Below are 25,317 nucleotides of genomic sequence, written 5' to 3'. Positions count from 1 at the left end.
CACAACAACTTTTAAGTAACCTCCCAAGAAACAATGAACACACTCATTTTTAAGTAATTTCTTTTTTTAAAAAAAAGATTTTATTTATTTGTTTGGGAGGGAGAGAGAGAGGACAAGCAGGAGGGGCAGAGGGAGAAGCAGACTCCCCACTGAGCAGGGAGCCAAACGTGGGGCTCGATCCCAGGACCCCAGGATCATGACCTGAGCCAAAGGCAGATGCTTAACCACCTGAGCCATCCAGGCATCCCTAAGCAACTTCTGAAGAAACAGATGACTATTCTAATTTTTGCAAAATGTTTTTGATTTGGAGACACCGGCTCCCTTAATCCTGGTGCAGCTCTCTGTCTCTTGCAAATTTTCTTTGACATCCGGGCCACCCCCCAAGCTGTTCCATTTTGCTGACGCAGTTGGTGCAGGAAATGCAAAGCCTACATACAGTAGGCTCATACAGAGCTCCTACATCACATTTACCAAGGTTAAGATTTGAGCTCCTGGCTCTTCTTTCTCAGCTATGTTTTAAAAATACACACAGACTTCCACATTTGTTTACCATTTCTGTATCTTAAGTTCCAAACATACAGCATGATTGAATATTGGCCTCGTTTTCTGGAGCGGTGTTCCCAACTTCAGTGGTGTCAGCATTCAAGGCTGGATCTCTGTTGTGGGGCCTGTCCTGTGCATTGTGGGATAGCAGCATTGTGGGATATCTATGGGATGATTAGCAGCATCTCTGGTCTCCACCCACTGGGTACCAATAGTACCACCTCAACTCTCATCTCCAACCCTCATGGTGACTCCGGACGTTGCCAGATGTCCTCTAGGGGGCACAGCTACCCTGGTTGAGTTTGGTAAAGAAATCCCTGAAGTAGAATTAGCTGAACTGTAACCAGAGCCAGAGTAACAGGGAAGGGTTGGAGTTGGAAGTCACTACGCGTGGCAGCCAGGCCTTACAAAGAAGGGGAAAAGAAGACATTCGGAGGATGGAGGTCTAACACTCTGGCCTCTAATGAGCCCATGCTACCCTCCTGGTGGATTTACTCTCGCATTACCCTTAGGATGATCTAGGGAGCGGCACAGAACAGCCTCTGGGGATGTCGGATAGGAGAAGGCAGGAGTCATGTAGGGTAGCAGTCAGTAAGAAAGGTATTCCGGTGGTTGTATGTCAGAGATAACACATTGGCAAATGACAGATGTGTTTGGAGCCCTTGGCATAGAAAACTTCCACAGTATGTCCAAATTTTACATCCTCCCCAATTCCAACTGTGTAGTGCTCCCTTTGGGGGGAGGGGTCTATAGAGAAGGCTCCCTTCCTGAATATAAGAACCATAGTCAACATGTATTGAGCCTGAGGCTCGTTGACATGAAAGGACACAGAGATAGATAGTACATTTTATAGATGAGGAAACTGAGGCACATGGAGACTAAAAAGCTTGTCCAAATTTCCACAGCAGACAGGCAAAGGTCATTACTGTGAAGCCAGACAGTCTGGAGATTGCATCCTGCACCATCACGCCGGGAAGCCATCTTCACCCTTGTGTATACACTGAACTAACCCCAGAGCCACCACATTCCACAGATTCAAAGCATGGAAAATTGGAGGGAGAGGAAGGCAAGATTTAGTTGTTCTGAGGAAGATATTTTACATCGTTTAAAATTGTTTTATTATTTTTTAAAAAGAAAGTAAATGCTGGACCCCGGGCTATTGTTTGGTGACCATAGAGCAATGCTATTTGTAGGGGCTTTATTGATCTTGGTTTTTTGATAGATTATGCAGGTGCAATTTATCAAGGCGAATGTTTTGGGACCCAAACGATCATTCCTTTCTTCTCTCCTCAACCTCTTCACTCCTCACCACTCCCAGCCCGATCTTATTCCTCAAGTATTATTTATCTTCTAGAAGAGTCAGGTGTTTCAGATGAGGCCAAGATGAATTCTTCCCAGCAGGGAAGTATTTTTGGATAAGTAAATGTCAGCCAATGATCCCTGCTGATAAGGCTCTAGACCAGTGAGGGCAAAGGAATTAAAAGCCAAATCACCAAACAATAAGTAAAAAGCCCAATTAACAAGAATTTCACAACAAACATAGGCTGATGACTGTTTTATTAAAGCAATATGGAACACAACTAGAGATCACTGTGTTCTGGAAATGTGGGAAACTGGTTGAAATTATTTTTCTCTTGTGATTCCCATATTAAGCTGTTCATAGTCAAATCTCTGGCTTTTTCCCCCCTAATTAATTGAGTTGTTATCTATTTTTTATATTCTTTTTAAAGTCTTGGGCTTAAATCAAGCTTGGTATTTTCAGCAGTCGTTTACTAATAAGAGGCAAAGTTCAGATTTATGGGAAAAGCCAGTGTTTTCATTTTATCTGGAGTTGGGAGAGAAGACAGTCAACTTGACATTGCATATAAATAAGATAAGCAACTTGATCTTTTTTTCTTGATAGAATTTTATATTGGAAGAGGCGTAATGTGCCATAATGATGATAATTGATAGAATGGCCATATAGTCTCTAAATGATTAGAATGGAAAGAAGCTTTATTTAACATTGCAAGTTTCAAATGGTGTGTCTCCACATGTGCCCTTTTACTACAGGTAAACCCAGTGGGCAGTCTGCACACACATGGGTGCACATGTGCGTGCATGCGCACCCATTTGTCCTATGTTGCCCTGTGGCTTTGAACCACAAAAGAGAAAAGAATGTAAATATTTTCTGATGTTTCCAGGCAGTCAACCACCCTTAGGGGTGGACAAAAGTTTGTGTTTTTTTCTGACTTTTATCTTTCCATCAGCTTAAAGCTTGGCCTGTTCCCAGTGAAGCCCTAGGTCAAGGGCAGCCCTAGCCTTCTACCTCCAGCATGAATGTGGCTGGTAGAGGCCTGAAAATGAACGGCTATTCCTCTGAAACTAAAACCATTTTTTCTTCTGGGGAGAACAGCTAATTTAGCTGAGCTCCGAATTTATCCGTTTTAAAAGCCAACTGGAGGGGAAACCATTTTGGAGTGTGCGATTTGACCTGGGGAAGAGAGGATGCTTCTCCAGTTCTTAGAAAATTTCCATACAAGATCATGATTCCTGGAATGCTTGGGAAATGACTTGTTATGGATAGTTGAGATGTTCAGTTTTAACCAGCAAGTCTGTTTTGCTTCATCTTTTGTTTAAAATCTTTGAATTAACAGGACTTGTTCTTCCGCCTCAGGAAGTGCTGTATAGGGTAGTAGCGTCTAATAAAAGTCTTGGGGGTGATGGAACTGTTCTGTGTCCGTGCCATCCCATATGGTAGCCACTTGTCCCACGTGGGCTTTTCGCACTTACCATGTATCTAGTGTGACTGATTCACTGAAGTTTAAATTTTATTTAATTTTAGTTCTTTTAAATTTGAATAGCCACGTGGGGATACATACTGAACAGTGCAGGTATAGAGTATAAGTTCCAGTTAGTATAAGTCTCTGATTTCAAATATTCTGTTGTATTATCATCCTGCATATCTGAATTTTGCTTTGGAAAATGCGGCAGCTGTCCACTGGTCTCCGTCAAAGTGCAGATGACTTCTGGGTGATCCTTTGAACTTCTGTCTTCAGTGCAGGCCCTCAGGAGAGGTGATTGCATGCTCTCAGGGCAGGTGGCTCTGGAAGTACAGCCTGAAAACCAGCTTGTTAGGTTGCATTTTCCTTTGCCCTTTCTAATGTGTGAGCTGTGAGCATTTTCTGATTAATTGGAGTTGTTACTGATCCAGGTCGAGCTCTTCAGATAATTCAGACCTGATGTCATTAAACATCAGAAGAAAAAACTGCATTATAGCCAGTTGAGGCCCCAAAGTGAAGTTAGATCATTGATGAGTTTCAAGTCAGAATAGTTCAGGTATTATTTGAGTCAAAAAGAGAACCCACTCAATGTGAAAGCCGCAGGCACCCAGCTCTTTAAGGGTTTAGTGCTTAGATGATGTTTGACCTCTGACCCGCCTGCTCTCTGGACCCAGTTAACCTTTGGCAGAAGTTCAGCAGGAGCTGCTTTGATGGTCATTTCTCTATTTTTATTTTATTTGTGCCATTTCTAATTCTTCTTTCTTCATCCCATGATGCTCATCTCTTTTTTGTTGTTTGATCTTATTGTTCCTGCTAAAGCCAGTAGCTCCTTTCCCTTAGCCCATCTTTGGTCTGAATGTTTCTCTGAAAAATCAAGTACAAGTGAAGTCGTGTCTACTCAGAATTTACCTGAAGGGAACCCACTAAGATCCAAAACTCACGTGGGAGGGAGCTGAAGGAAGGAGCCGTGTCTGGATTAAAGCAGAAGAAAGGGAGGACAAACTTTTAAATAAATAATTTAATTTGATTCTGAATTACAGAAGTAGTTTATGTTTCTTGTGGGGAAAAATTAGATCTTTGTGCAAACGGCTACATCTCCTTCCTAGTTTTTGCCAATGCACACATATGTGTATGTGTCCAAATTAGCTACATGTTAAGGTCAGATGTAATAGTCACGTATGATAGGTAGTTTTGGTCTTAAGTTTTAGTTTATCACATTTTCTCTACTAATAAATTTTCTCCTAAAGCATACTTTTTATCACATTACTCCTTCAGCTAGATGTAAGAAAATGTAGATTTCTCATGATATAAATAATGTTGTGATCAACATCTTTGTGTGTATCTTTTCATGCATTTTGATGCCTCTCTTACGGTAATTTCTAGACGTGTATTTGCACCCCACTCCCCAAGAGGATGCATGTTGATGTCCTAACCAACAGAAAGTGAATAAGGGCAGAACAGATTTCAAATTTATTAGTGACATGAGAGTGGTCATGGTGAGAAGGAGTTTCCTTGAACTGAATTCCTCGACTTCATTTGTCTCTTTAGCTGAACTTCAAAGACATAGTACAGCTTCATAAATAATATACTTTTGCTTTTTTCCTGATTTAAGAATTCTTTGAGTATAAGTTTGGGTTTATTAGTGCATTTATGATTAGTATTGCTATTTATTTCAGCCTGTGCTTTGAGTCTTGGTTGTTAGCATCTAGCGATTTTCTTCCATATTTTACTCAAATACAATGTTGGGCAGCTGACTACACCTGAGTTTTAATGAATAAGAAATGTTCCGTTTTATTCAATTTACATCAGCTATGTTATACTATGTGGCAATAGCCACACATGTCTACATGCCAGAATTTTGTCAGTTGTGACCATCTGCCACAGTTGGGGAGTCACAAAATCAGATAGTCTCAAAGTGACTGTGGAACTTCGGAAGTCACAATCCCAAGGCCAGTGCACTTAATTTTTTTAGGGAGAATATGTATCCAAAATAAGCTACATGGGATCCCTGGGTGGTGCAGCGGTTTGGCGCCTGCCTTTGGCCCAGGGCGCGATCCTGGAGACCCGGGATCGAATCCCACATCGGGCTCCCGGTGCATGGAGCCTGCTTCTCCCTCTGCCTGTGTCTCTGCCTCTCCCTCTCTCTCTCTGTGTGACTATCATAAATAAATAAACATTTAAAAAAAAACAAAATAAGCTACATGTTACAAGATGCAAATATACATTAACAAAAAGAAGTGATAGCCAAGAGCAGAAAGGAAGAGTTACAATGAGAGGGCAATTTAAAACAGGCATAATAGAGCCTTATGATCTCTGAAATGCCAAGGCGGCACACCTCACTGTCAGGTGTTCATAAATCTCATTTTGGATCATCAAGGAGATGCTATGTTGTGGTTGATATACATTGTTTAGTGCAATGGAATACTGTCCATTATAGCCTACCATGAAAATGATTATATTAAAACACATGTTTAGCCATTGAATATGCAAGTTTCCATTTCTCATAAAATTAACTTATGCAGTACATCTCACTCCATGGCGAATAGTCTTCAGAGTCCAAAACCTGACTTTTCCCCTGTAATTCAAAATGTGATTTGAATATGTATATGTATGTGTATAATTTGAATCCTTATAAAAGGGGAGTTATTTTGTCAGTGACTTTTCCAAATAGAGAATCCTCTTATATCAGAAAAATTGAGAGCAATTCCAGTCTGACTCCAAAGTTTGTGTTTTTTCCAATATCACACATAGTCTCCAAGTAGCATCATCCCTTACACTCTTAAAATGTTTCTCAGAAGAAATAAATGTAATGGCAATATTTTCATGAACCGTGAAAGGCAGTGTGTGGGGAGGCATATGTTTTGGAGACTACACCAGGATATATATCTCTATCGATTGGATTTTTTTTCAGGGAAGTCACTGACAAAATAGTTCTCAGTTCTGGCCAAATAAGCCTTACATTATTGGGAGAGACAGTTTACTGGCATGATAAAAGTCATGGGGCTCCTAATATTGATGTCATGACCCATTAATCATCCATGACCCGCGGTTGAAAAACACTAGCACGGAAATAGTGTCATCCATCTAGAGGCAGATGGTTCCTGGATTGGTTAATTCAGGGACACAGTGATGGCTCCAGAGACTTAGGGGCTTTACCTCTTTCCATTTGTCCCTCCTGGTCGTAATATGGCAGACACAGCTCCAGGCATCACATCCTCAAACAAGTAGATCCAAAGATAGAGCAACACTCTTTCCTAGCATGTGTGTGTGTGTGTGTGTGTGTGTGTGTGTGTATTTTTAATTAGAAAGTAATCTCCCCCCACCCCCCCCCACCCCAAGAAGCTCCTCCTCTCCTAGCAGACATTCCTTGGGGCCTCATTCATTGCTCAGGTTCCATCACAACCCATCCCTAAACCAGTCACCAGCAAAGGGAATCAAAGCCATATTTGGCATGGCTATGGTTATATTATGGTAATTGATGCTGTAACTGGCACGGAGGAATGAACATTCATTCCCTGGGATGGGAAGGGGCTCATGTGCCCTGAGTTTGTGGAAGGCCAGATGCTGGGAACAGTTCCAGCTCTGCCAACAAGGAATGAGTGGTGAGGAAAGCTATTGCGCAGCTAGCTAAGGAAGTCTGTTGTATGTGCCAGGGCATTTTGACCATACTTCTGTCAGAGTGTTAATGCTGCGAGGTCTTCTCTTATCAATATCTGTGAGCTTATTCTATCCCTTTGGTAGGCTCTAGATTCCTTAAGGATGGGAACTTACTGTTTTTACCAGTCCGTGGAATGGTGCCTTACCCTAAGGGGTGATAAATAAATATTTACCAAACTGATTAGAATTGGTTCATGAGAATTGATTAAAAGCTTTCTTACTTTTTTATAGGATCTAAATTCTTTTAAATCAAGTTATTTGTTTAAATATCAAGACCCTCCCAGTAAAGTTATGTTTATTCATTCCAGAAAATGATTAAGGAGGCTTGATCATAAAGGTACTAGAATAAGGTTACTGTGGGTGCTGTGTAATGTAAACCTTAAAAAGATTGTTTACAATTCTGTGTGGGTGTAGGAGGAAAAAAGGATTAGAATATAAATATGAGTGGGAAAGAAAACTTGTATTGAGTCCATTTTATGCATCTGTTAACATTTTGAAGACTATACAGTGCAATTTATCATCTTAAAAATTATTAAGTGAAAGAAATGACTTGTATACAAAATCACTGTGATTCTCTACTTGAAGCTCTATATAATAAAAGTTTTCTTAGGAAAACTGATTACTCCAATAATTTAAAATTCAGAATATATCACATAATTTCATTTAAAAATCTTTTTCAGTAGAATGAGATCAAAAGATTGGATTTTGGTTACTAATGCGGTACAAGGTATAAAGCCTGTGTTCCAAGTCTTAATTTGCTTTGTAATATAAACACTTCTCAAAAGTTTATTTTTTTCAATTTAAAGAATTCTTCATACAAACTTCCCTTTGATTCGGTTTCAGTGACTATACATGTTCATAATTTTTCACTGTATCTACTATTGTAACTACTGTATAAGCTTCTGGTTTTTTTAAATGTTTTGAGATGATGTTAATTTTCTCTTAGAGGAAAAATAGTCCTCATCTGCCTGCAGAATGGTCAGTTTTGTAGGTGTGAATGAGCACCCCCTACCTTATCCAAGAATAGCCATTTTGATATGTTCTCTGAAGAGACATGAACTTTTAAGCTTAAAGCAACACAAAGACGTGACTGATTTTTAAAACATTTTATTGTTTGCTAATGGTACTGAGTTTTAGTTACAGAATTTACTAAGTGAAGTGATGGCAGGCAAAACTCATCATGTTCTTGTGTCATTCTGAAAGCACCTGAAGTATTTGCTTCAGTCGTCTCATTTTCTGATGTCTTAATCCTTAAAAATAATAACAAAAGGAAGAATTAAAATAATCGACAAATATTCCTAGTGAGTGTCATTTACAGTCACATGTGTGGCTTCCATTTTGCCAGAATGATGTACAACTATTTAAATCGAACTCTATAAATTGTCAAAGTTTCTTTGTTATCTCATTGTCATTAGAGAGGAGATATCCAGAATGGATGTCCCTGCCTTTAGGACACTTGCAACTCTTTTGCAATCATCAAGTAGCAATAGCTACCCTTCCCTGAGTGCTTCCTGAGCTCATCACTTGATTTTATTTTCTGTAAAACAACTCTAAGAAGCTACCCATATTTATACTCTGATTCTACACAGAAGTTTTAAAAAGACTTTAAACTACCTGCCCAAAGTCACCTTTCCATAAATAGCTCGGGCACATTATAAAGTTCATGGCCTGAATCATTAATGAAGTGATAAATAAATGCATTTTCTATACGAGGGAACATTACCTTAAACTAGAAGGATTGACAATAAGCACCAAATTATTGGGGATACAGCTTCAAAAATTCTGCCCCATATTCTCCAGAGATATGCTCATCATTGTGGAGCCATATGTGGCACACACTATATAATTTCTTGGTGGGAGACTGTGGTATTTGTACTTGGACGGAGGCTTGAAATTATCTGAGGTAGTCACTTTCTCTTATTTTAAACAAGGGAAAACACCCATAAGTTTGAAGTAACTTGTACAATACTGTTTCCTCTTTGGAGGCAAAGCCAGAACTGGAACCTGGGTATCCTAGCTCCCCATCCAGGTCACCCCTACCTCCCCCCTCACTGCTTCTCGGTAGAAGATCATCAATAACCTTTATAAGTTGGAATTACATATGCAGCAGAATTACATCATCTCATATACACAGAATAAGGGTTTATGGATATGCGTATGAGTCATTTATTTTATTGGCTACTTCCCACTCATTTGGAAGAACTGACTATAGTGCAATTAATTTTGTTCTTAATTGTGAAAACTTCTTGCTAAAAGTTTAATCTACAAACCCAGCACTGAAAAGGAATCTAATAAACTGTCTAGCTTCCTCCAAGTTAGATTAAAATCCACTCTAGACAGGTAATCTTCCTTTAAGGAAGTTCAAGAGGTCTTCGAAGAGATTTCCCACCTACCTTTCATAGCCTGTTTGGATATTTGCATCCTTCCCCATTCTCAAGAATTACCCTTTGTAAAATCTTGAGTGCAATTCTAGCCTATTCTTATTAGTCCAACTCTTGAAATATAAGGAGAACTGATGTTCCATTATGCTGTCTTTAAAATTAATGGGTTTCAGCAATACATATTCGGGGAGAGATTTAAAATAATCATAGAATGTAAAGCTACCATAAAAACTATGGTCTTGATTACTAAGCTTCATGGATAAACTTATTTATAATACAAAGTTGCAACACATGCTTGGACAAATAGAGTCATTGACCTGTGTAGCTACTGAAACCCTATACCCTGGATTGTTCGAGAACTTAGAACCCTGGAGACCAATTTTGCTTTACCATTTTCCCAGGTGTTGTATGTAGTGGCTTTGAGGGATACTCACCACTTCTTCCCGCTTGGTCTTGTCTGTTGCTGGCCAAGCTTCCAGAGGCAGGTCAGGAAGCATGGGGGGCAGGGGCTGTATGGGGAACATCGGAGGCAGAGGTGGCTGTGGCGGCAGGGGCTGGATGGGGTGCACGGGTGGCTGGGGCTGGATGGGCTGGTGAGGCTGTGGCTGGACGGGCTGGGGCTGGAAGGGCTGCTGGGCAGGCAGAGGGAGGTTTGGCTGGTGGTGTTGGGTTGGAGTCATGGAGTGTTGGCCAGGAACTGGCATCATTGGTTGCTGGGGGACCACGGGCTGCTGAGCTGGCACCATGGGGATGTGGTGATGAGGCTGCAGGGCGTGATTCGAGGGATTTTGCTGGGACAGCACGGGAATGATTTGGTGGTGCAGCCATCCACCCATGGGTTCGTAACCATAGGAAGGGTACTGGTGAGAAACAAAGAGTCAGGTTTACCATCGGCTCCATTGACTTCCAGCTGGAGAAGTAGTCATGTTTTCTTTGTCATTATTACTATGAATAGTTATTCATTTTTTTTCCTGTGCAAGAATTTCTAACTGTGTACACAGATATGACCTTTTACAGACTAGATTTTCCATTAGTGTCTGTATGTGGGATAGATATGTTATTTCATTTAAAAGGGAATCGAAATGCATGCCTAATATTTTAAGGGAATAAAGAAAAAAATATCTACATACCGGATGCCTTATCATGTTCTGGTACCACTTCAGAGGGGTAAGCACCTTAAGAAAAAGAGACATTAGAATACATTTGCTTTAGTTTAGTTGCATGAAATTTAGACTCACTGATGCAGTCCTGTCAATATTGATAGCCCAAGGGGCACCTGGGTGGCTCAGTGGTTGAGCGTCTGCCTTCGGCTCAGGGCATGATCCGGGGTCCTGGGATCGAGTCCCGCATCGGGCTCCCCACAGGGAGCCTGCCTCTCCCTCTGCCTGTGTCTCTGCCTCTCTCTCTCTGTGTCTCTCATGAATAAATAAATAAAATCTTTAAGAAATATACTAATGGCCCAAAAGTGCGAGTTCTATAGAACAAAGAGGAAGGTAAACATTTGGCAGGTATTTCTTGGGGTGTTAGGCGCTACATGACGTCCACCACACACATTGTTCATGTATTCCCACATACTGTGAGGCAAGTATCGTCACCCTCACTTTTACAGACTAGCTCATGGGGAGTTAAAGATGTTCATGAGCTTGGCTGAGGTCACAGAAGTAGTAATTCTGTTGAATTCCACAGTTCCTGCTCTTCTTTGCAAGAGCAGAACAAAACAAAAAAAATTAATGTGATATAACATTAGTCATATCCTTTTTTGATCTGATATCACAATGAAAAATAAGGCAGAAAATCTGTCCCTCATCCTAGAAACACAGGTTTTCTGGTCAAATATGTCAACTTTTTAAGGTCTATTAGAAGATCTTTGCTCAAATTGTTATTAACACTTTTCCTCAGCTTGTATGAGTAAACAGATTCACAGATTGCCATCTGAACCTATGAAGGAAATAAGAATTTCATCTCTCCCTACACAGTATATACTTGGTTAACCTCTGTTCTGGGGGCTCTTTCATGTTACAGGATAGCATTTGGTATCAGTACAACAAACAATTACTAACTTTGCTCAAATTATGCTTGACAAAACACATTTTATGTTGCTTAACTATTTTGCTCCTCAAGCCACGTTTTGAAGTCTGGGTATTATAATTATTTCCCTTCTCCAGATGAGGAAACCGAAGTTTTAGAGAGAGAAAATGATTTGCCCAAGGTCACGTGATTGGTATGGGGTTGAGGAGAGCCTCAAACCTGATTTCCAGAAATCTCATGCTTTCCATTGCTCTGCAGAATGTCTCACAGACTTCTTGGTCACTGATCACTGATCTTTCAGTAAAGACGAACAAAGGAGACACATAGAGTGTGCACATCTTAGAATCAGGAGTTTCTAGCTGGAAAGGATCTTTAACATCTTACCTGACTCCCCTACCTTTCACAGGCTGGAATAGAACAAAGCTGTTCAGCCAGAGTTCACTTCCTGCCCTACCATGCAGCCCCACCCTGAGTGGTGGTTCATGATGGATAGCCTTATAGCCATATAAGGAGGAGAAACTGAGTCAGAGAGGCCAAGTAGGAGTGTGCTGGGGCAGTGCAGGCTTGAGGCAACCCATCAGGGCTTAAACCAGGAAGCTGGTAATGGGAACTGAAAAAGCAGGACTGAGAAACATCTTGAATAAAGAATCAACACACTATTCTTTACAGAGCCCAGGGCATTGTTAACGCAAACAATGGTCAAAATTAGTAAAGAGAAAAATTACCTCATAGCTGAAGTTGATATAACCAGGGTGCCCAGGATGAGGTGGTAGCTTTTATAGAGGGGAAAGGAGAAGAAAAAGAAAGGGAGAGGGAGAGAAGAGGGAGAGGGGAGGGGGGAGAGGGAGGGAGGGAGGGAGAGAGGGAGAGAGAGGAAGAGATTAAGTCAATATGCAATTGTTCACATTGAGAGAGCTTGAAGCTACTTTTAAAAAATCTATAGGGTGCAGAATATATTTGAGGTCTCCTTTTCGTTTGGACATGTACCCTGTGTAGAAGAGGAGCCCTCTTATTGTAAAGAGGTCCAGAACAACCGAATGACATTCCTAAGACCTGGAAGCAAAAACCAGCACACATTTATCCTCCAGTGATCTTTGGACACGCCCCCATCCTTGTTGTCAAATAATCCTACTCTCTCCCATCTGCCAACCTGTGTCTTAATGCAACTCACTCCACGTTGGAAAGAGAGATGGGTTTGTCTTACACGATTATGAAATACCGACAAGAAGAGAACTGTCTCACAAACCTTCCCTTATAGATCAGGGGGTGGTAAGTCCTGAAGGATCCAAGAGATTCCTCACAATTGGCACGCAAAGCACATTGAGGGCAATGAGAAGCAACAACCACCTGTGAATTCCTGATGAGTGTGAGGAGATGCGTGCAGTAGAGTGGAAACACTAAACATCCCATGGAAAGTGAAAGAGTTGATTTCTGAAATTTAAACTGATTCTTCTTATTGTTCTGTCAAAGTTTTTATGGCAGACAAAATTTCAAGTTCAAAATAAAAAAAAACAGCCCAAATAATTATCTACACCAGGACTGTCTGTCCTGTCAAAAGGAGGCCACGTGACCGATGCCTGCGTTGTGCACTGTGGGTTGGCCCTGGAGTGGGGGAGAGGGAGAGGAGGGAGGCTCGTATGGAACCTCTCCCTCAGACAGGGAGCTAATTAAGGCTCTATTATTTTTAAATGCTTGTATTTTATAAGAGGGTTTATTTGCTCTCATCTGAATGGGAATTATTTTGGTCGGGTAACTGCCTTTCCTATACCTTCTTGATGTAAGTCCCCAGGGAGTAGGGGTATTCGGTTGAAGAGTGGGAAAAGGGCTCAATTTGTAATACAGGGGCCCCTCAGGAGACTAGGAATTGCCACAGTGCAGGATTTCAGGAAGGCACAGCACAGAATCTTGGTCTTGTGGGTGAGAGAGGAAGAGAGGAGGCAGATATGCAAGCTTTGCTGGCTTCTGGTTGTATCAACTGCTCTCTATGCCACCGAAAAGCAGATGGGTCCTGCTTTGCCTGCCTGTGATCTAAGCTCTCTGACCTTGTGTACCTGTGTCTACAGAGGATGGGTTGGACTTCCTGGTACGTGGCCCATTTGAATGTAGGAAATATCCACATGCATCGGGCATAGGTAGGATTCTGGACAACCACACGGAAGCCCCCGTGTGCTTAACAGGTGCACCCAAAGGGATGGGGCCTCTGACAACAAGGAGATGGTTCAAGAAGGAAATTCCTAACACAGAGATCTTACCCTCCGACGGTAACAGCAGTAGAGTTTGGAGGGCAGGAAGAGAGTTGGACACTCGTGAGAAATTGGGTTTTAGAGAAAATTGGCATTTTTGTAGTATTTGCCTAAGCTGTTCGAGCACTTTCTCTGGAGGCCTTTCAAGGGTCCCTTCCAGAAGTTTCCTCCATCTAGAGATGGGCGATGATATTTACAAGCTAATTGTCTCCACAGAATCTCCTGAGGCGCTTGTTAAAATGCAGAGTCCTGGGCACTCCCCCCACTCCTGCTCTACTGAATCAGTCTTGGGTGGAGGCATCTGGGAATATTTTTTTTTTATAACAAGCTCTTCCAAGTGTTTCTTAAACACAGAGACATTTGAGGACATCTGATCTTGTACTGTCTTAAACCCTAAAGTTTACCAACTGTGGGGCAGACTTTTATTTCCAAGCTTGTGGAATTGAATATTATGCAGGGGTATTTTACTCACGGGCATAGCAAAGGCTGCTCCCAGGAGGCAGGCAAACAAAATCCAGGTCCCCATTTCTCGATGGCCCTGAAATAGCAGTTGACACTTTTAAAAAAATCTTTTTGCAGATATGGACATAATTAATGCTCTATAAAACCCACACAATCCATATTAGTCTGTCACTAGTCCAAAAGGATGGGACCGTTCTTTGTGAGCTTACTTCCTTCACACGTGATTTCCAGTTCTGAGCTCATTTCATTGCTTTTGGAAGCACAATAGTGCTAAGGATGCTTCTCATTTAGTTGAGAGCTCAACAAATTGTAGTGATGTGAAACTCTCGTTACATGATTTGACGTGTTATTTTCCCATACCTGTGCAGCCTGTGGGGTCATAGAAGCTAGATGTAGCTTACAATTAATGACCACGAGGACAGAGTTGGCTCTAAAAGCTGCGGAGATCTTCAGGGTGCACAGTATGTGATACTTTCAGAACCAGGAGGCACAAAAATGGTTTGTTTACACCATCCACCCGAGCATTGCTACTGTTAAAAACAAAGACTAATTGTCTGAGAAAAGACATTGAGATAATCTACCAAAATAGGGTAAGGAAGGAGTGGAGTGAAGTTCCAGGTGTTTCGATTGGTAGGACCTCAAGCAAGACCCTCAGGTAACATCTCTGAGTTCCAGATGTGGAGCAAAAGATGGGTTGAATGGAGAGGAGAGGACAGTGCGAATATTTTGTGATTATCCCATGAATTTTGAGGGACTTCTCCTTGGAAGATTCGATATTTAGTCAATGACATCTTCCTTTTTGTTTGGCTGTGCTATAATTATACACTTTATGACCCTTGGGACACGGAGCAAAACAGGCCATCCTAAAATATGCACATTGCTTTTTGGTACAAATTGTCGACTATGAAAACTGTCAGAAGAAGGATCTTAAATTGTGCGTAGAGAGTGAACACCATGTGCAATGATGCTGGCTATAAAAAGTGCACCGATGTTTTCTACCTCCGAAATCTGTTTTTCTTAAGTTTGAATTAATGTGAAAAAAACCCCACATTTAGCTGATGGTTCTATTTGATGTAATTAATAAACAAAATGGCTTTTAAAGTAGTAGATGACAGCCTGTGGGGGAAAAATTGTTTCTTTCCTTAATTGATAAGTAATTACAATAAATATTTTGCCATGAAATTTGGCCCTGAAGAGTGCTTTGGGATTCTGGAAGTAAAATTTTAAAAAATACAAAGACTTTGCTGCATTAGAGAGTAAAATAATTCATCCAAGTAATCAGAGTCTAATCTAATTATGGTCTGACTGAGGAAGTAACCGAAGATGACAGCATAAAGTATTAGAAATGCAGAATACATTTGCAGCTTTTGTACATGAAATGCAAAAAAAGAAATAAGTACAACAGAAAGGATACCAAATGAATAAAATCCACATACCTTTGAATATGCGTATTCAGAGGAAGTTTCTGTCTGAAACTCAGGGATGCTTGATCCTTTAGATTTCTTCCAACTAAGAGCTCAATTTATATCATTCACGGCATCTAGAGCAACCAATCAGATTTTGGAAGGAAAATGTGTTGAGTAAAACTAAAAACCCCTGTATCATGAAGTTTTAAAAACTGTGATCAAACAGAAGGCTGCATGTTGTGATTAGTGCATATAGAGTCTTTCATTATGGGCAATAATAGGTTTAACAGGCAAAAAAGTTCATCAGACTGTTTTTAAGTCAGCAAATAAGTTGACTGCACATGCTGATACATTCAAAGTTACTTTTAAGAAGCGGCTATGTCATTGTCTGTTCCCCGGCTCTAGCAAACAAGGTTGTTCTTTACCCAAAAAAGTTAGATAGTTGAATTTCTGTAGTGTAATCGGCATGTCCCCTAGGGTTCGCCAGCCCTCTCAGATCAGGATAAGTTGATTCAAACCCCCATTCTGGTACACCCCCAAGTCTCTCCCCTCTGGTAAACCCCCAAGGCTCTCCCCAATATTTCTCTGAGGAACTAGAAGTTCGTGATCACCACTGCTCTTTTCTACTTTCACTGAGAGTATTTCCTCTGTTCTTGTGGCCATTCCTTTATCACCAATCTGGTGTCCACTGAAAGAGGGGACAAAGTCCCTTCTACTTGGCCCCATCCTACAATGCATCTGCCATCCAAGCAACCATGAACTCAGGATGATCACAGTAGCAAAACTTCTGCTGACGACCTGAAGGACAAGGCAAAAAAGGATGTCACACACCAGACCGCACACTTAAACGGTGTGTGGGGGGACATGGTCCTGGCTTCCCCATCCCACTTAACAACTCAGCGTCTCTGAATATGATGGTCTTTCCTTGCCCACATCCTACTGGCCCAATCCCATTTTCTCTCTTTTTTAAAAAAGTTTTTATTTATTTATTCATGAGACACACACACACACACAGAGAGAGGCAGAGACACAGGCAGGGGGAGAAGCAGGCTCCACACAGGGAGCCTGATGTAGGACTCTATCCTGGGTCTCCAAGATCAGGCCCAGAGCCGAAGGCAGGCGCTCAACCGCTGAGCCACCCAGGCATCCCCCATTTTCTCTTATAAGCAAGTCGCAATTTCTCTCTTTCTTTCTCAAACTCTCTTAACTTCCTGCTGTGTGCATCATCCCCATGTTCTCAGCAGCCTCTCCTTTGCATAAATGATAACCAAGTGCTTCTCTCTCTAAGAGGACCTCTGATCTAGCTATTCAATTCGTATGTCTTTTGCCCTTCTACCTTAGGAAAGCATATGGATTTTTCTTTTATTCTAGCAACTTATCAGTTAAAAAGCAAATCTGTAACTGGTGATAAGAGGTAGCTGATGAGTTGTCCATCAATATTAGATCAGTAAAGGGAATACTGACTAGATCATCAGACGCTAATAATAGATCATCTGATACTAGTGGTATAGCTAGATCTCTTTTACTTCTTAAGTAATATTTTTAGGGCATTGGCTGAATTAAATTCAAGGAGAAAGTACCCATGAAAGGCAGTGTAGTACTATTAAGAACTAGAGCTTAGACCCCAGCTTCACCAAGGGCGGAGGGACCACTGACAAGATGCTTACCCTATCTGAGCCTCAGTTTTCTCATCAGTAAAATGGAGATAATTATAGAATCTACCTAGAAAAATGAGTGTGAAAACCAAATAAGAGGCATCTCTGGGGGAAGTGGAAAGTTATCATCCTCCCAACCCCATCACTTGGCACACAGCAAATGTTTTTAAAAGTGCTAATAAATAAGATTGTAAGTTGATCTTTGCAGATAAATTAGTAGGGAATGAATGACCCTGTGAAGAAAGGTAGATCTTTCTTTTTTTTTAAGATTTTATTTATTTATTTATTCATGAGAGACCCAGAGAGAGAGACACACACACAGGCAGAGGGAGAAGCAGGCTCCCTATGGGGAGCCCTATGCAGGACTCGATCCCGGGTCTCCAGGATCTGCCCTGAGTCGAAGGCAGATGCCCGACCGCTGAGCCACCCAGGCGTCCCAAAAGGTAGATCTTTCAATCAGAGAGTGAGAGAGAGAAATCACAGAGAAGAAAGTGGAAGATTATAACAGGCTAATGGTATGAATGAAAGCGAATATAGAATATAGTTCTAAAAGCCAATTGTGTCCAGGGATTGCATTTATTTATGAATATGTTTATTGCAGAGGCAAGAGGGATTCCTTCTCTTTGAAGGAAGTTGTGAAATGGATTTTAAGAGAATTGGCATCTGCTTGCTTAGAGGAGAAGGAGGTGGGGGGTATACAGTAAAGTGGTACAGGAAAGGAGGAGGGAGAGGAAGGGCAGTGTAGATTACATCATAATCTTTTTTTCTGTTTTATTTAATTACATATATTGGTGGCTGAAGAGATTCAGGACAGATTTTTTTCCTGCAAAGTTGTGGTTAATCTCTTCTAAAGAAGTCATTGGTGAACTGTTAGTGGTCTTATAGTTTTACAAAATTTATCTCATTACTTTGTGTCCTGTTTCAAGAATGAGAGGCTCATGTATTTGTCCACAAGGATCAACAGAAAGATCCCTCATTGTGGCATTACTTTCTCTGGTCCACTGGATAGTGAGTTATTGCCAATTCACCATGCACAGTTGTTCAGGCTTTGATGGCAAAGACAATAGAAATGATGTGGTTCTTTCTGTTTATTTTCTCCCACTGCATATTCTGAGTCATAGGGTATTAAAATATGGATCTCTCTGCAGAAATTTCTTCCACTAATTTATGTCCCACATATGCAGTTTAAAAGTTAATGTTTGAGGGAGAGAAAACAAAATTTCAATTGAAATTTTTTTCCTCCAGGCAATTATTTCATTTATGAATAAGTTGAGTTTATAAAAGAAGACAGAATTTACTAGATCGACTGCTTACTTTGTTATGTAGAGGGCATAACATTTCCAGAGTGTCTGTGTTCTTATTTCCCTTGCTCTTTGATGTCAGATATTGTCTTGTCATTTTAAAAAGAATCACTATTTTAAAAAATGGATCATAAGCATAAAATATTTTCCTCTATGGCATTATCTCTGGGACAACTGCGACAAGATGACCCGAGAAGGTGTCTTCATTCACTTATGCACTCATCCCGAATGTGTATGTTGAATAGCCGTTGAGCCTGAGACCATTCGTATTACTATAGGAGACAAATACACACATGAATTGATCGCTGTTTCTAAAAGATTTTCTCCAAAATGATGAGTGAATAAACATGCTTATGGATTACAGGTTCCCATTCTTATTTAGTGGGAAGGAAGAGCATCCAAGAAAGAATTATCAGAAATCACACTTGGGACACCTTCTGGCCCAGAAACAGGTGCTCCGTGTCCTTCCTGAGGTCTGTGGGATCAAACAGGGCTACAAAACATGCACCTCATGTGGAAGGACCTCAGGCTGGGAAGCCTTCTACTTTTTTTTTGGCACAAATAAAAAATCAGTTGGTTCCTGCCTGCTGGTGGTCAGAGATGAGGGAAAGCACGGGTTAATCCCAGGCACTGAGAAGCTGACCCACCAGCATTACGTCTCCTTGCTTTGGCCTGATGGAATACGTTTAATGAAGGGAGACCATGGCAGTCAGGAGCTGGAGCAGTCTGGAGCTCTGAGAGGAAGCACGTCTTAAATGTCTTCACCTCCTGCAATGCCTGGCTTCAAATGGTAGGAACTCAACAACAACAACAACAACAACAACAACAGATTTTATAGTTATTCTTTTCCTTGACTCGCAGCTCATCACGTTTTCTGTGTCCGTGTTGCTTATGCTAACAGCTTCTCCCCTCCTAATTTGCTGCTTCTAATTTACAGTGTGGTAGGAAAATCTGATGTCCAAGCTTGTTAGAATAATGTGTGGACTGCAAGTAAAGAGATGCCCCAAGCGGTGTTGGCTCTGGAGGCTCACTTGTGAGAAAAGCTCAGACATTTCAATCTTGTGGCACTGCTTTTTGACTGCTGGGGGGGTGTTTTGTTTTGTTTTGTGAATTTTCCCCCTTTGCTGAACTTCCTGGTTTGGAGCAGTGATTGAGGCATGTAAGGTGATCTGCAAATAAGTCAGGTGTTAGGAGTTCCAGAAGCCTTTCTTATTTGTGGGAGCTCAACTCTCAAGTCTTCTTTTAAAGCAGGTCCAAGATTGTACAATATTCTGGAATAATTTCAAGAGTGCGTACTCTTAAGTAACCGGAGCCAAAGTCAGCTTTTAAATGTTTCTTCTGTGGACATTTACTTATAAGAAAATATTATTCTCTAGGCTGGTGTTTTGTGGTTTTCTTGGCTTTTGTTTGTTTGTTTGTTTGTTTTTGCTGGAGAGTTGTACCCTCTTCAGAACTCAGGTACACCACCACCATGTGATTCTAATAAACACAGTGATTTCCCTTTGCAACCCTTGGAAGTCAGATATTATGTCTTATACTGCTTTGGGAACTCTTTGTTACCTAGAAAAATCTCTTTTACAAGCTAGGTGCTAGATTGAATGTGTTGATTAAATGGAGAAAATGTAAAGAAGTTACCTATGACATTATGAAAATATATCAAAAAGTCCTTGATCTTTGTGGATTCTCCATAGACAAAGAAATCTTGGTATCTTGATTTAGTGATTTTGATGGGCCTTTTAGACAGCTAGGACGGATAATTCAGCATCGCTGTCAACTTTTCCTATGGACTTTTAGGCAAATGGATTCTAATAAGAACCTGAAAAGGGAGATACTGTAAAAGGCTTCAAATCCATTATCCTAACATCCTTTTATATTTGGCTCTGATCTGTTAGTTCAAACTATAATTTACTATAAGCAAATAGGCTATGATAGATCCACTTGATCTTTTCTTATTTGTGACTGAGTTTGTTTGCTTAAGACAAATAAGCTTTATTATCATTATTATTAGTATTAGTAGTAGTAGTAGTAGTAGTAGTAGTAGTAGTAGTAGTATTTTCTTAGGCTTCTAGAAATACTTCAGCCCAAGTAGTAATTGGAAAAGAATAAAACAAAAAACCCTCTCTCACTCACATTCACATACTTTGTTGATTGCAAGCCATCAGCACCTATTCCAGAATACCCTGGAATTAACTATGTTTTGCGGCTGGTTGTTTGAAGCTTTGAAAAAAAGGAGGGATTGTCTACTGGCTAACGGCATTCAATAAGTGAGTAGACTTGGGATGGGGAGCATAAGAAAAGCAGTAACAGAAGTAAGGAAACAGAAAAAAAAGGCAAAGTAAGAAGAGGGAAATGCATTGTCATGGTAATTCCAAGCAGTAATCAAAGATGGTGACAGGCTTATTAGTAAGCCACCAGTGTCCTGAAAAGAAAAGCTAAAGCTTATTATTAATGAAGCAGTAGGAAGTAAAAGAGCTATACAGGAAAGGGAGATGGCTCTGGGTCGCAAGCTCTGAACATATTCCTCAAAGACCAAAATTGTGATGTGACTTCAGCAGCCATTATGGAGCTCTTAGTATATACCTAACACAGTCACCAGCCTTGTAGTACAAATGTGAATAGGACAGTGGTCCAGGCTCAAGCTACTCACAGCCTGTAGGAGGATTCTCCACTCTTGAGTTGGAGTAGAGAATGCTGAGAGTGGCCGTTGGAACAAACCATCCTTCTCGCCTTCAGGAAGCCTGCATACTCTGTGTCCCTCTCTGTGTTCCTGGATGGGAAAGGGGTGAGGAAAGAGCAGAGGGAGAGTAGTGCCACCAAAAGGCACCAGGGACTATGGTGAAGACAGGCCATCCAGAGTATTCCAGTTGTTCTTTGGACCACTTCCATCTTTCAGATTGAAGTCCTGTACTTTGTGCTCCTGCAGTGATGGTGCATTAACTGATACACACACACTGAGTCATTGGGGGGAGAGTTAATTATAGCCAGTGCCTGCTGTTTCCACTGCGAACTATATTGAAAACAAAATGTCTACCAGTAGGGGGCTGGTTCAAATCAACTATGACACACACAATATTCAGAGTGAGGGTGTTAATCTGTATTGGTTGACATAGAAAAATGTTTGTGACACATCGGTAAGTGAAAAAAAATAGATGTTTAAAGTTGTCTTTCTCTAAAACGATTCTTCCTTCCTCTTCCTCTTCCTTCTTTTCCTTCCCTCCCTCCCTTCTCCATTTAAGGAGATAATCACCAAAGTATTAACAGTAATTACCTAAGAGACTCCTTTCTGAAAGTCTCTGGGAAGCTGAGATTTTATTTATTCTAAGTAATCCATGAATGGAACAAATGCAGGGGAGATTCAAGAAGTTAGGGGCATAATTTCTCAATCATGTTCAGTAAGAATGATGAGTAGGTGACAGTGCTATATCTCCCATAGGCCCTGGGTTTATATAATATTCATTCTCAGAGGGGAAAAAAGCTGAACAAAAAAATCACAGACCAAAAAAAAAAAAAAAGATTTTTTAAAGTGATAGGATCCTTTTTAGATCAGTAGTAGAAAATATCCTAATAATATAAGCATTCGCAGAAAGAGTTCATACAGCTTGTAATTTGAAAGATCTGTAAGCATTTGCTAAATATCTGGTGGAGCAATTCTCAATATGGGAAATTATATGCAGATGGATAGTGTGTTGTTTGGGTTATAATTAACTGGTCACTGTCGGGAATGAAAATGTTACATCTGTGTTAACAGAGATAACACAGTAATGTGAAAACAAGCATTTTTCCTTCTGCTTATTGGGCAAAATACACCAAAGTAAGTTGCACTTACCTACTGGGGTTCAGCATACACATGCACAGACTGGTATTTTCTGAACAAAAGCAGTATGCGATGGTGGAGAAAACTGGTCCTTGGCAGGATGGCCTGGGTCAGGACTGTCGTTGGGCCACTGACCCACGATGCCTGACCTGAGCCAATGGTCTTGACTCTTTTGTACGCTTACCTCACTGCCTGGAAAATGGGAAGACATCAGGCAGGGAAAGCTAGTGATGTCATTCGATACACATGTAGCTCTTCATAAATACGACTTCCAATATTAAGAGTGACAATTTTAGTACTTGCTCAAGGGGCAGAGGGAGCAAATTTAAAGAAACACAGGGAATGGTTCACCACCTAAAAGGTTGGAAATGATCATTATCGCATATTTGCTCCACAGAATTTCTTCTGTTGTTCTTGGACAGAACATTCTTGCATTGTTGCCGTTTAGGGGCATACTTTTCATCTTCACTTCTTAAGGAACTGCCCACAGGGATACAAACATAAAGTGTCAGAATAGGATTTTCACATGATCTGCTCATTCTACAGGGGACAAGAAATATGTGGTGAGGCCGAAGTATCAGTGAAGTGTTGTCACTCTTGGTATCCATTCCAGTTACTGTTTGAGCTAATGGTCCCTTGAACGCAGACAGCCCTGAGCAGCGATGCAGCTAGGAGCCTCTTCTTCACGTCCCTAACTGATGTAAAATCCAGTGATAGCAGCTGAGAATGATTTTCCAAATCTCTATAAAAAAAATCACATCATGAATGGTATGTCTGCTTGGAGTATTAACTAGATTTGAAGCTGATATAATTCTGAGGAATGAAATGAATCAGGAAGAAGACCAGAAATTAATCTAATTCTACGCACATACATTTTATTATAGGGAATTTTTTACTTGGAATGAAATTAAACAGATGTAATAGTCCGTCACAGAAATCTGTGGACTGAGTGCAGGTTTGTTCTAATTGTAGGCAACATTTTCCCCAGTAAAATGCTAACATAGCTTATAAATAATCATAATAAAATCTCCTTTTTTTTGTCTTACCTAGTGCATCATCTTTATCATCATCATGCTCTTAGGAAAATCATAGTCATGTGCTAAATTTTTTTCTCAAAAGCATTTCATAGGGACACCCGGGTGGCTCAACAGTTGAGCGTCTGCCTTCAGCCCAGGGACTGATCCTGGGCCAGGTCCTGGGATCGAGTCCCGCATTGGGCTCCTCACATGGAGCCTGCTTCTCTCTATGCCTGTGTGTCTCTGCCTCTCTCCCTGTGTGTGTCTCTCGTGAATAAATAAATAAAATCTTTGTTTTAAAAAAAGCATTTCATACATCTCCAGAATTTTTAAATCATTAGTACAAAATATTTATTGAGTATCTGTAATATCCAAGGCATAGGACACATAAAAATATATGGCATGATATCCATATGATGGAATAGTATTCAGTCATCCAAAGGAACAAAGCACTGGTACATGCTACAACATGGATAAATCATGCTGAGTGAAAGAAGCCAAACACAAAGGACCACATATTATCTGATTCCATCCTTAGGAAATGCCCAGAATAGGCAAATCCTTAGAGACAGATTCATGATTGCCAGGGGCCAGGGAAGAGGGGAATGGGAGTGACTGCTAACGGGTTTGGGTTTCGGGGAGGGAAGTGATAGGAGGATTCTGGAATTAGTGGTGGTAATTGCGAAACCTTGTGTCTCTACTAAAAGCCCCTCGGTTGTACACTTTAAAGTGGTGAGTTTTATGGTGTGTGAATTATATCTCAATCTAAAAAAAGACATATCAGAAATAAATACACGTCAGTCTCTACCCTCAGGAAGTTCACAGTCTTTATACATTTTGTAAAATAAAGAGGGGCGCCTGGGTGGCTCAGTTGGTTGAGCATCTGACTCTTGATTTCAGCTCAGGTCTTGATCTCAGGGTCATTAGTTTGGGCCCCACACTGGGCTCCATGCTGGGCATGGAGCCAACTTAAAAAAATGCAAAGTAAAGAAACATGAAATGCTAAACACAGTGCGATGGTGAGGAATAATAGCGCAAGAGTGGCCACATGATGATATCCTTACTGATGGTGACAACTCTGATGATGAAGCTATCATTAAGTGCCAACCTGTGTTCTAACATCTTACATGTTTAAATAATTATTGATTATGTCCCATGTGCTAGCCATGTTCTAAATTCATCTACTACATCAGTGAGGAAAAGACAAAGATCCCTGCTCACAATCCTGTAGAGTGCAACTGCGAACAATAGATATAGTAAATAATGGTATGTTAGAAGGGAGAAGGGCTAAGGAGAAGGAAAAAGTAGAGCTGGCTAAGGGGGGTTTGAAGTGCTGAGTGGCAAGTTTGAAGAGGGCAGTTATTTTCAAGCAAACCCATGGAGGAGATGAAGCATTCACCTGGGTATCTCTAGGCTAAGTCAGGGCCAGCATGAAGGCATCAATGTGGAGATGTGTGTGGTGCATCTCCATATCAAATAACATTATGGGAACAATTGGAAATTGAGCTACTTTAGAAATAAAGAAAATCTTAAAGTCTTTCCTGTAAAATATAAGGTTGCATTTAAAGCGTTGCCAGAGAATATTCTTCAGGCAAGACTAGAGTTCCTCAAAAATACTCTCCAGTATTATTAGTTCTTGCTTAGTAAGGATAGAAATTATTGAGTGAACGATCTATCAAAAGAGTTTTAATAAATTTATTGATATTTAATTTCCATACCATGAAATTCCCAGTTAGTGTGTACAGTTGAGTGAGGTTTAGTATATCTTTTGCATCTTTACAAAGTTTGCAACTTTCACCACAGTTTAATTCCACAACATTTTCGTCACCTGTTGAAAAGAAATCCCGTCCTCATTAGCGGTCACTTCGTGTTTCCTTTCCCCCAAGCCTTAGCCATCACCAGAGTCTACTTTCTATCTCTATGGATCTGCTTATTCTGGACATTTTGTATAAATGGAATCATATACCATGTGGTTGGAAAATGGATCTCTGAGAAACCTGTACTGGGGGGTTTCTCAACATTAGCACTCTCGGTATTTGGGGCCAGGTA

At 40.7% G+C, this 25,317-nt stretch overlaps 2 protein-coding genes across 3 annotated transcripts in view; one reads left to right on the top strand and one right to left on the bottom strand.

The window, feature by feature from the left end:
- Positions 1 to 25,317, top strand: part of ARHGAP6 (Rho GTPase activating protein 6) — a 488,580-nt gene that overhangs the window by 355,327 nt on the left and 107,936 nt on the right. The gene's annotated exons all lie outside the window — the stretch shown is intronic.
- On the bottom strand, positions 8,137 to 14,140 carry AMELX (amelogenin X-linked). Its single transcript, XM_055338932.1, has 7 exons — positions 14,087 to 14,140; positions 12,097 to 12,144; positions 12,029 to 12,032; positions 10,582 to 10,619; positions 10,474 to 10,518; positions 9,778 to 10,203; positions 8,137 to 8,212 (listed from the first exon to the last, which is right to left on the bottom strand). The coding sequence occupies exons 1-7, from the start codon at positions 14,138 to 14,140 to the stop codon at positions 8,207 to 8,209; spliced, it is 621 nt and encodes a 206-aa protein (XP_055194907.1). The 3' UTR covers positions 8,137 to 8,206.

This window comes from Nyctereutes procyonoides, unplaced genomic scaffold, assembly GCF_905146905.1.
Source record: "Nyctereutes procyonoides isolate TBG_1078 unplaced genomic scaffold, NYPRO_anot_genome, whole genome shotgun sequence".
Classification (NCBI taxonomy): domain Eukaryota; kingdom Metazoa; phylum Chordata; class Mammalia; order Carnivora; family Canidae; genus Nyctereutes; species Nyctereutes procyonoides.
Note: the sequence above shows the minus strand (reverse complement) of the source record. Positions and strands in the feature narration are given on the sequence as shown.